The sequence below is a fragment of the Thrips palmi genome, unplaced genomic scaffold (assembly GCF_012932325.1).
Source record: "Thrips palmi isolate BJ-2018 unplaced genomic scaffold, TpBJ-2018v1 HiC_scaffold_2, whole genome shotgun sequence".
Lineage (NCBI taxonomy): Eukaryota > Metazoa > Arthropoda > Insecta > Thysanoptera > Thripidae > Thrips > Thrips palmi.
Window position 1 is genome coordinate 9,099,790 of NW_023144629.1, and position 11,010 is coordinate 9,110,799.

The following is an 11,010-nucleotide window of genomic DNA, read 5'->3' on the forward strand; positions in this document are numbered from 1 at the left end:
TGGCGTACGCGTCTTCTCCCCATCCGTATCCCGGCCTGGTGTAGCCGCCCCTGTTGTCGTATCGGCCGTATTGTCCGTACTGCTGCTGCTGGGCATGCTGCTGGACATGCTGCTGCTGCTGTTGAGGCACATGCGGTCGCTGTTGTGGCTGTTGCTGGTGGTGTGGCTGTTGTTGTTGTTGTTGCTGTTGTTGGTGCTGTGGTTGCTGCTGCTGCTGGCCGAAGCTGGGCCTCCGCTGCGGGTAGGCCGCGGGGTCGCAGTAGCCGCCTGGGCCGTAGTCGGCGTAGGCTTTGTAGCGCTGCTCCTCGTGGTAGTAGCCGTAGCCAGGCATACTGGCTTGGTAGGCGGCGGTGCAGGACGGCGTGGCCGCGGCCGGTGGCGCGGCGGCTGGCGTCGAGACTTGGGCCTGCGCGGCGTGCGCGGCGTGCGGCCGGTTCGCCGCCGTGAGGTTGCTGGTGGCGTCCGTCTGCCGGTCGCACGGGGACCACACCTCCGGCAAGCCCGCGGGCACGCCCATGGGGGTCCTGACGGGGGTGAAGGCCCCCATCTCCACGGGGTAGTACGTCAGGTCCTCGGCGTGCGGGCGGTGGTGCTCGGGGCCGGGCGGCGCCCTGGAGACCGCCATTCCCGACATCGCCGTCGCGTCCATGGCCGTGCACGCCGGGGTGCGCGGCGGCGTGTCGCGCTGCGTGCTATCGGGCAGGGCCGTGGACAGCTTGTGGGCGACGCCGGCCTCAAGCTCCATCTGCGCGCTGGGTCTCCTGCGGAGTGAGCGAGGGATGTCAGTGCGTGTCCTCGTCGTGCACCCCCAGCTCACACTGGACGCTGCACAGTGGGCCAGAAAACCGGCGGAGGCGGACAAAACTCTCGACGCGTTTTGAGCTCCACAGTCGCTAAATGGGACTCGAACCGAACGTGTGACCCTACTAATGGATTGCTCTCCGAACGAGGAATCCATTGGTGGGGTCACACGTTCGAGTCCTGTTTAGCGACTCTGGAGCTCAAAACGCGTCCAGAGTTTTGGCCGCCTCTTCCGGTCTTCTGGCCCACTGTGCGCTGGCGGCCTTACCTGGCCTTGCCGCCCTCACCGGCCTTGGCGCTGCGCTTCCTCGGCGGCTGCCCCTCCACGTTCTTCTTGGCGGCAGGCTTCCGCTTGGCGGCCGGCCTGCAAACAGAGCGAGCAGAGCACACCGACGGTCAGCCTCCCGTGTCTGGAAACAGCGACATGGGCCCACTTTGAGCGACCATCCTGTCCAAGCTCGCTAATCAATCGTGCTCCCTCTACGGGACCTTCCTTTTGTATGCCCTTGTGAAGGTATGCGATCAACCACCTCGGTTTCGCAGCAGTATTGCCGCGGAGTTGACGGAAACGACGACGAATGTCTGGAAATTGTGATTAGAGTAGGGCCGACTCGATGGAGCCGCCACTGCGTCCAAACTAGCATGTCAGGTCTTTGGATCAATTAATGAATCGATTACTATTGAATATCTAAAAATACATGTGAGTGTTGAGACTATGAATCTACCAGTATGATGTCACAGAAAAGTTCCGGACGTGAATATCCCTGCGCGCACAGAGAATATCTGGAGTGGATTCCTCCTCGTCGTACTCACTTTGGCGGCTGCCCGTCCGTCCGCACTAGCCGGGGCCGGCCCCGCCCCCTCTTGGGGGGAGGGCTGGGCGTGGAGTCGGCCTCGGCGGGCGTGGCAGGGCTGGGGGCCACGGGGGCCGCGGGGGCCGCGGGGCCGCGGGGGCCGCGAGGGGCGCGGTGGCGGGGGGCGGCACGGCAGGGGGGATGGCCACCTCCGAGTCCACCGAGCCCTCGACGTAGACCCGGCTCTTGTCGGCGCGGTCCGCCGCGCTGGCCTGCTTCGCCTGCTTGCCGCCCTCCTTGACGACGTTGCCGACGGCCTCCGGCAAGGCCAGGGGGCCGCGGAAGTCCGGCAGGCTGGCGGGGCTGGCGGGGCTGGCGGCACGAGCAAAACAACTTAACAAAACTTTGCGCGCTCTGCACTTCGGCGGCCAAGGCGACCCGAAGGCACACTGGGGGGTACCTCGGCTGTTCGGCGGGTTTCGGTGAGGCCTCCGATCGCTTCGAAGGGCCCGGGTCCTCGTTGATGCTCTTCCGCGACCTTGACCTCTTCCTCGACCTTGACCTCTTGACCTTGGGTCGAGAGCCCCCGCTTTTTCTGCTGCTGCCCACACTGCCGGTAATCGCACTGGGGGTTTCATTCGCGGAACTAACTACTTCTGATTGGTCTAGTAAGTCTCCAGTATTTGAAGAAGATACCCTGTCGGATAGGATTGGTCACCAGGATTAATATTCAGTTTCGTATACGACACGAATGCAAGGTCCGACTAGAGACTGGACAAACCTAATTTCAGTGCTTTGGTCGGAGCCATCAGTCTCTGGTTTACTCGTTCCCTGCGTCGGTTCGAGTCTACTCGGTAGTGCCACTGGAGAAACACGTTCAACGGTCGTCCTGGAATCAAATAGAAATGTCAACAACCTGTTACAAAAAAAAATCGCTAACAAAAATAAATTAGCCTCCTTGTTGTTTGGCCTAACCTGTTGGTGGTTACGTCCATTTCGTCGGACTTGGTTCGCGTCCGCGTGCACGCCCGGGGCGCGGCCCTCCTCAACTCCGTGGCCGTCGTGGCCGCCGAGGCCGCCGAGGCCGCCGAGGCCGCCGACGGGGCGCGCTGTCGGCGTCGCAGGCCGGGCTGCAGGACACAGAAGCCAAACGCTCAAGTAAGACGCAGAGAGCAGGCAAAACGACAGCTCAAATCGCGGAACACTCACCCTCGAGGAGATGAAGGGCTGGCCGTCTTCGACGTCCTTGGCGGCGGTGTTGGCGACGTCGGGAGCCTCGTGGGCCTCGCATCCGGACGCCGCGTCCGCCCGGGGAGAGCCCACCTGCTCCAGCATGCTGTTGATGGTGTTGTCGAGGTCGGGGCTGGGCTTGGGGCTAGGCTTGGGACTGGACTTGGGGCTGGGCTTCGGACTGTCTTTGGGGCTGGTTTTGGGACTCGATTTGAGCACTGTCGCGAGGCAAGAGAGCGGAATGTCTTCGGAGGTCGAGTCGAAATCGTCCGGGAAGATGCTTTCGGGGCTGGCCTTGAGGACTTCCGAGCACTCCAGGGGGATTTCCTCGCAGTCGGCGTGAGGCTCCACCCCGGGACTGACCTCCGCGCCTCCCAGGCTGTCCTTTGGGGCTGCCTGCGGGCTGCCCTTCGAGGTGTAGTAGCTCTCCTTGGAGCTCTCCTCCGGGCTGTCCTTCGAGCCCTCCTTCGGGCTTACTGCGGGGCTCTCCTTGGGCGTCACCGCAGGGCTCTCCAGGCGGCTTTCCGCTTCGTCCCCAGGCCATTTGGCCGGGCTCTCCTCCGCCTTGCAGCCCTCCTCGACGCCGTCCTTCGTGGCCTCCTCAAGGCGCGCCCCGGGGCACCCCTGGGAGGCGTCCCTCGAGCCGGCCTCGGGGCACCGACTGGCCTTGGCCGACGGGCAGGCCTTCGGGGTCCCCTCCAGGGCGGGCCTGTCCGCCTCCGTGACGGGCAGCACGGGCGTGGTGGCACCTGCAGACACGAGTGGCGTGAGAAAGGGCCTACACACAGTGGGCCAGAAGACCGGTGAAGGTTGACAAAATTCTGGACGCGTTTTGAGCTCTAGAGTCGCTAAGTGGGACTCGAACCGAACGTAAGACCCCACCAATGGATTGCTCTCCGAACGAGGAATCCATTGGTGGGGTCACACGTTCGGTTCGAGTCCTGCATAGCGACTCTGGAACTCAAAACGCGTCCAGAGTTTTGTCCGCCTCCACCGGTCTTCTGGCGCACCGTGCCACACCGGCAGCAACACGTAGCGCGTCCTTCCAGACGGGTGCAGTGCAGTGTACTCACTGGCGCGGCGCTCCTCGACGCTCTTGCGCGTGACGCGGCCAACCTTCCGCAGGCCGACGGCCACGTGGTTGGCGTCTGCCGCGTCCGTGGCGTCCGCCGCGTCCGCCGCGCGCAGCAGCTGCGCCACCCACACGTGCGGCCTGGCCAGGAACTCGTCCTCCGCGAGGACGCGGTCCACGGGGCGCGGCCCGAAGCCGTCCGGCAGAACGGCCGCCACCAGGGTCGCCGTCGCACCTGCAGGGACAGAGCGGTTCACGTCAGAGTCAAGTAACGGTGTTTTGTGTCCAGCCCCAGAGGGCTGCTTGCGAACGGCGCGGCGTGGCTCGTCGCTCTGTGTCTCTCAGCCCTTCGGGACGACACACAAGTGTGAGAGTGACGAGAGACGGAGCGACGAAAGCACTGCTAGGTATGAGGCCGCGCCCCTGTGATGCGCAGCATAGGCCAGCCCGCCGAGCTCGGCTGTCGTGCGGGACTGTCTCTTCCCTCTCTCGGGGGCTTCGCGGTGGTGGCGGCACCGAGGCACAGTGGGCCAGGAGAGGCACAGTGGGCCAGGAGAGGCACAGTGGGCCAGGAGAGGCACAGTGGGCCAGAAGACCGGTGGAGGCGGTCAAAATCCAGGACGCGTTTTGAGCTCCACCGCCAAACAGGGCTCGAATCAAACGTGTGACCCCACCAATGGATTGCTCTCCGAACGAGGAATCCATTGGTGGGGTCACACGCTCGGTTCGAGTCCTGTTGAGCGACTCTGGAGCTCAAAACGCGTCTGGGGTTTTGGCCGCCTCCACCGGTCTTCTGGCCCACTAAGCGAGGGCGGCACTAAAGCTCAGCACTGACCCGACAGCCTGACGGCCTTGGTGACGATGGTGCAGACGTTGCGGTGGCGGCTGAACAGGTGTCGCAGTGTGGCGGTGAAGCTGGTCTCGGCCTCGTCGCCGGGGGCGTCCCGGCAGTCCCGGCGGCACGTCAGGCACAGCCACCGCGGCGGCCCGTCGCCCTCCAGCTCCACGGCCTTGTACGCGTAGTCCAACGGGGCGGCGGCGTGGCCCGAGTCCTCCCCCTCCAGGCGCCTCTCGGCAGAACTGCAGCAACACGTCGGTGAAAAAACGTTCGCGTCGCTGCGCTGACCTGGACCCACACTATAAACAGAACACTCACTCGGTGTGGCCGAGGACCTTGTTGACGCAGTCCAGCAGGAACCTGACCCTGGTCCTGATGGCGGCCTCCTCGTTCTCGTCGGCCACGTGCAGGCCGTGCAGGCCGTGCAGGCCGTGAAGGCCGTCCTCCTGCTTGGCCTCGGACGAGGGCCTCCGCGGCGACGACCTGGCCTTGGCTTTGCCCATCTTGTCGGCGTCGGGGCTCTGGCCCTTGTCGGACATGGGCTTCTTGGAGCGCTTGCGGTAGTCGCCCTTGCACCAGGAGCTCACCTTCCGGTACGGCCTGCCCTTGGACTTGGACTTGGACTTGGCCTTACCCGGCGTCTTGATTTCTGGAAGCAAGCAAGGCGAGCGTCAATCAAGCCGAAGACGAAGTTTCCCTAACAGTGTGCCCCATTCCCCCTCGCACGGAGGGCTCCGCTGCGTTCCGCGACCTTACGCCAGGCCCCGCGGAACGCACCTATATGACTTTAGCCTGGTGGAGTCCCATACGGTGCGCGGATTTTTTTCTTTAGCCCAGATAAGTGAAAGAGCGATGGGTTGGTGTAGAGGACGGCTTAGTTTGCACAGATCCAGCTTGTTTGCAGTGTACCTGCGCACCGCGCGCCCCGTTGAGGCGGCAGGCAGGCAGGCAGGCGGCCCGGAGACGCACAAACAGGTGGTTAATAAATCCCAACTGTCTCGGGAAGGGAAGGGCCACATTGGTGGGCACATCGGCGAGCCGCCCTGGTGGGGCGTGGGGGTGGCGGTGGGGGGGGGTGGCGGGGGAACAGGGCGGGTCGTCCACCGCGCGGCCAGGACAACAAGAACACTCGCGGCCAGCCGAGCGAGCCGAGCGATTCAGAGGAGTCGTTTCGTCGCTCTGTCTCTCTCGCACTCATGGGGCTCTCCGCAAAGGTGCGAGAGAGATAGAGCGACAGAGCTATCTTGTGAGTCACTCGGCAGACGCCGACACCAAAAAGGCTTCGCAGTGCGCAGCATGGCGTAGCATGGCGCAGCATTGCGCCACTTCTGTCGCCCTCCCTCCCCGGCGGTCCCGGGTTCGAATCCCGGACCGAGGTTTCCTCTTTCCGTCGCTCAGCGTGCGCTGCGTGCCGCTTCGACGCACTTCCGCGAGGCCCGGCGGCCCGGCCGGCCGGGGGGGCGTGGCCTGCGCGGGTTCGACTCCCGGCGACTGCGGCCGTTTCGGCGTCGCCTGGGCCTCCCTCGGCTCTCCGACGTCGCCGAGGTCCCCGACTCACCCGTCGTCTCCTGGGGCGCCGCCGTCAGCTCGAGGAGCACCTTGCGCTTCCGGTCGGCGCCGCCGTCGCTGGCTTCACTGTCGCCGTCAACGTCGTCCGCGGGCCGAGTGCCCATGGCGTCCACCAGGACGTCGTCGCCTACAAGCCCGCCACCGTCGACGGAGTCCCCGAGGTGGGCCGCGGTCAGACAGACGGCCAGACACACAGACAGACAGACAGACGGGCAGGAAGGGACGGACGCGGAAGCGGAGCGGATCGGGATGCCTCCACAGCCAGGCCCTGCAAGGCCTGCAAGCACACTGCGCGCTACGCCGCTGCTACGCCGCGCTTCGCCGGGGGCTGGGGGCGGGGGGCCGGGGGCGGGGGGCTGGGGCCGCGCTCGGCCAGACGGGAGGGACGCGAACGAAGCGAACGCGGAGGCTGGGGCCGAGCCGAGGCCGGGCCGAGCCTGGAGCCGAGGCTGGGGCCATCGCTCATGCGCCGCGCGGCGGCCCCCGCCCCCCACCACCCCGCCGCTCTCGCCGCCGCCGCCCCCCGCCACCTCCGCCGCCCCCCGCCACCCCCGAGCATCCCCTACTGGCACTTGATCCCCCACCCCCAACTCCATGCGCCCCTGTACCTGGATGCCGCCAGTCGAGCCGCTGTCGTGTCGCTTGTTGTTGTTGCTGTTGGTAGTGGTGGTCGTGTTGGTTGTTGCTAGGGCGGTTGCTGATTAAATGATACGCCGCGCGCACAGCCGCCTTCGTGTTGCCGTCGTACTTTGCTGTTAAGAACCCTCTTTGCTGCCGTCAGCCAGCTACGCAATACCAGGGCTATCCCGTCGGCTATCCCATTGCTGGAACTCGCTGGAACTGGAACGTACTGGCTCGCGCTTCAGAGCTACCCCTCGGCCTGTCTGTGGGTCTGTCTGTCTGTCTGCCTGTCTGTCTGTTTGTTTGTTTGTCTGTCTGTTTGTTTGTCCGCGTGCGAGTGCGCCCAGCGTGTTTTGTGCTTGCTGACAGACCGGCCTGGCGGCCTGGCCGACTGGCCAACCCCCTCGGACACAACGACCCGTGTAACAATGATTGAGTCGTTTTGTTTGCTCGTCTCCCTTTATTTCCTTCCACTAGTCCTTTTATTTTCCAGGCACCAGTCCCAGCAGCGGCGCTTCGTCCCCCCACCCCCCCGGGGGGTTCACACGCCAATGATTGCAAAGTCATAGGGGACGATCACAAACACATGCACGGACGCACCGACACACGGACAGACACGCACAAAGCCTCCACACCGCCACCCCGTCTCATCCCACATCCCTGAACGATCCCGGTGCTGCCCCTCCCCTCCGGCCCTCCCCGCCGTCGAAGCCAGCAGGCGGGTCCAGCCCGACGAAGGGGGTGGGAAAGCGGGCAGAGAGGAGGAAACAAGGCCAGGAAACAGGAACTGGGAAGAGGGAGAGAGAGAGAGGAGGGGGGTAGAAAATATGGTTGTCATAGGAACAAACCAAGCGGAATGAAATGAAAGGAATCAATAAAACATGCTGGAGTCTATGTTGCAGGAAATTGCGCGCAGAAATCTCTCTCCCTCTCTCTTTCTCTCTCTTCCGCCTTCAGCGACGACGGGACGGAGCAGCGTTTCTGGCATGCTGGCATTCTGGAGCCCTTTCCCCCTCCAGCCCCTTCTACTCCCTCGCCCCCTGCGACTCCGCCACGCTGTCTGGCCGTGACTCGCCGCGCCGGGGCGCCGTCGGCCTGTCTCGCTCGCGCCCATGCGCGGCTATGCGCGGTCCCCCGTCAGTGCGAGAGAGACGGCGAGGCCTTCCGCAGCCCCTCGCCCCTCGGGGTGGGGCTGCAGCGCGAAGCAGGGGCCCTCGCCGCTCTCTCTCTCTCTCTCTCTCTCTCTCTCTCTCTCGCTCGCTCTCTCTCTCTCTCTCTCTTCTCTCCCCCACGACAGCTTCAGCTTCAGGTGTCTGGTACAGTAGACCGATTCCGCGAGTCGTTTTCGTCGCTCTGTCTCTCTCGCTCTCATGAAGCGGTCCGTGTCGGCGCGAGAGGGACAGAGCGACGACTCAGTGTGCTGGTACAGAGCGCTGGAAGGAGAGCAACGGGGGGAGTCTCGCGCCGCACCGTCTTGCTCGTTCAACGACTCGGAAGAATCGTTTAATCCTCAAAGCGCCTTCCAGTGCCTTTCCAGTGCCTTCGAGCGGCCGTGCGCTTGTTTTGTTCCGCCCGTTTTCGTCCTTGTTGTTGTTTTTATCCCGCCTTTTAAACAACTCATCCCTCGCGGATCCCGGCAGAGGCGATATTCCTGCAGGGATATTATTTCGACCCCCACCTCCTTCTTCTCCTCCTCCTCCTCCCCCTTCTCATCTCCTTCCTCTCTTTCTCCTCCTCCTCCTCCTCCTCCTCTTCCTCCTCCTCCTCCTCCTCCTCCTCCTCTCTCCTCCTCCTCCTCCTCCTCCTCCTCCTCCTCCTCCTCCTCCTCCTCCTCCTCCTCCCCCACCATCACCCCGCCTCTTCTTAAGGCTCGGGCGGCCCACCCTAAGGCCCCTGCAGACTGACTCCGAAGAGTCGCTCTGTCTCTGTCGCTCTCAGAGGGCGTCCCGCAGGGGTGCGCGCTGCGAGAGAGAGAGAGAGAGAGAGAGAGAGAGAGAGAGAGAGAGAGAGAGAGAGAGAGAGAGAGAGAGAGAGAGAGAGAGAGAGAGAGGGCGACGAAACGACTCCTCGGCATTGCTCGGCAGGTCAGACTGCGCCCCGCGGAGTGCAGGAAAATAAAATTAACCCGCTAATTGAAAGAGACGCAGACGGTGGCACTGAAAAGACGCGGAGAGCTGGAGAGGGAGAGAGAGGGAGAGAGAGAGAGAGAGAGAGAGAGAGAGAGAGAGAGAGAGAGAGAGAGAGAGAGAGAGAGAGAGAGAGAGAGAGACGGGGCGAGGAGGAGGGGGATCGATCTCGGAAGGGAGACGCGGATAGCGATGGAGAGCCACACACTCACAGACTCACAGAGCAGAGTGGACATGGCGGACTCAGGCCTCACCGTGTACACCGCCGTGTAGTGGGGCGCGGCGGAGGCGACCAGTTGCAGAGACAACTCGCTAAACTCGACTCGTTTCGAGCTGGGACTCGAAAACGACTCGAGTCGAACACGAGGGGTCGGCAACTCATATATTACTTCGTACGCGGTGGCTATATTACCCGTATATTACCATATATTACTTGCATATTACCACAATTTCGCCTCTATAATACCCCTATATTACTATATATTACTTGGTATTACTTTATATTACACATATATTACCTATATTACTGGTAATATAGGTATACTCCCTCGTACACGGCCAAGGGAAGTTGCCGACCCCTCGGTCGAACATCCAACATGCAACATGTAAGAGCAGCAATGGCAACACCACTGGCAAATGCGTCCGGTAAACCCCTCTCGACCGGGGAACGAAACCCCTCTCGACCGGGGAACGAAACCCCTCTCGACCGGGGAACGAAACCCCTCTCGACCGGGGAACGAAACCCACCCAGTCTCGCACCGCGCGACGCACTGCGTGTTCGCGTTCGCCATGGTAATGAGAGATAAATCTAAGCTCCGTCTCTCTCGCACCCCTACGCAACGCCCCGCGAGTGCGAGAGAGACGGAGTGACGAAACTGTTTGGAAACAGGCCGTAGGGCCGCGCCTCTGGAGACCAGCAATCACGGAGCTTGTGTGCGAAGCGCGCGGGGCGCCCCACGGTGTTACGGTGTGTGTCACTGGTGGACGGACGGACGGACGGACGGACGGACGGACGGTCAGACAGACGGACAGACAGACAGACAGACAGACAGACAGACAGACGGACAGACAGACAGACAGACAGACGGACAGACAGACAGACGGACAGACAGACAGACAGACAGACAGACAGACGGACGGACGGGCGGACAGTCAGACAGACAGGCAGACGGACGGACGGGCGGACAGTCAGACAGACGCAGTCATGGTGATAATTATCGCCGTATTCGACTTTTGGGCGGACAAAGGACAAAGCGTGCGAAACGAGGAAAAGGACACAATGAGCTCGCCGTGCCGCGCCGTGCCGCGCTGGCGCGTTCATAATGTCCATACTGCATTGCGATCGGCGTGCCCCGCCCTGCCCCGCCCTGCCCGGCCGTCGGCGGGGAGCTTATTTTCATTTTGCGCAGCGAGGGCTCAGCCACTGGCCTTCCTGCCCCGCAGTACACTGTACACAGCCGCGCACGACTGCACGGCATTTCGGATATCAAGTGACAATGTTCATGGCGGATGCTCGGCGTCAAGTGGAAGGGGTGCGGGGCGGCCAGGGGCGGCCCTGGCCCGGCCGGCGTCGCCATGGTAACGGGGTCCTTGTCGGCGAGCGGCGACGCGGCGGCGCGGCGCGGCCCCCCGGGGCCACTCCGGCGGCTCCGTCGCACTCCGTCGACGGCGCGATGGCCGCCACGGGGGCCACGGGGCTCGACAGCGCCCCGACGGCGGGCCACTGGGAGTGGGACGACAATGAACGCGGCATCAGGCTGCTGGGGTGAGCGCTGGGCGCGCTGCTGGTCGCCGCGTCGCTCTGTCTCTCTCTCTCCAGCGCGGAACGCCCCACAGTGGGCCAGAAGACCGGTAGGGGCGGCCAAAACTCCGGACGTGTTTTGAGCTCCAGAGTCGCTAAATAGGACTCGAACCGAACGTGTGACCCCACCAATGGATCGCTCGTTCGAAGAGCAATCC

The 11,010-nt window shown here is 63.5% G+C and overlaps 1 protein-coding gene across 1 annotated transcript; it reads right to left on the reverse strand.

Moving 5' to 3' along the window:
- Nucleotides 1-1,459: 1,459 nt before the first annotated feature.
- On the reverse strand, nucleotides 1,460-6,573 carry LOC117647490 (mediator of DNA damage checkpoint protein 1-like). The gene is made up of 10 exons (XM_034389246.1): nucleotides 6,294-6,573; nucleotides 5,054-5,384; nucleotides 4,733-4,977; nucleotides 3,899-4,132; nucleotides 2,805-3,574; nucleotides 2,697-2,725; nucleotides 2,377-2,484; nucleotides 2,056-2,292; nucleotides 1,805-1,967; nucleotides 1,460-1,489 (listed from the first exon to the last, which is right to left on the reverse strand). The coding sequence occupies exons 1-10, from the start codon at nucleotides 6,406-6,408 to the stop codon at nucleotides 1,460-1,462; spliced, it is 2,262 nt and encodes a 753-aa protein (XP_034245137.1). The 5' UTR covers nucleotides 6,409-6,573.
- Between the last annotated feature and the right edge of the window lie 4,437 nt (nucleotides 6,574-11,010).

What these genes read in the sequence shown, in the direction of transcription:
- LOC117647490 (XM_034389246.1), bottom strand. Translation starts at nt 6,408, where the DNA reads ATGGGCACTCGGCCCGCGGACGACGTTGACGGCGACAGTGAAGCCAGC. An exon ending in CGTCGAGGAGCGCCGCGCCA is followed by an intron (nt 3,575 to 3,898) that starts GTGAGTACACTG and finishes TCGTGTCTGCAG; the next exon opens with GTGCCACCACGCCCGTGCTG. An exon ending in AGCCCTTCATCTCCTCGAGG is followed by an intron (nt 2,726 to 2,804) that starts GTGAGTGTTCCG and finishes TGTGTCCTGCAG; the next exon opens with CCCGGCCTGCGACGCCGACA.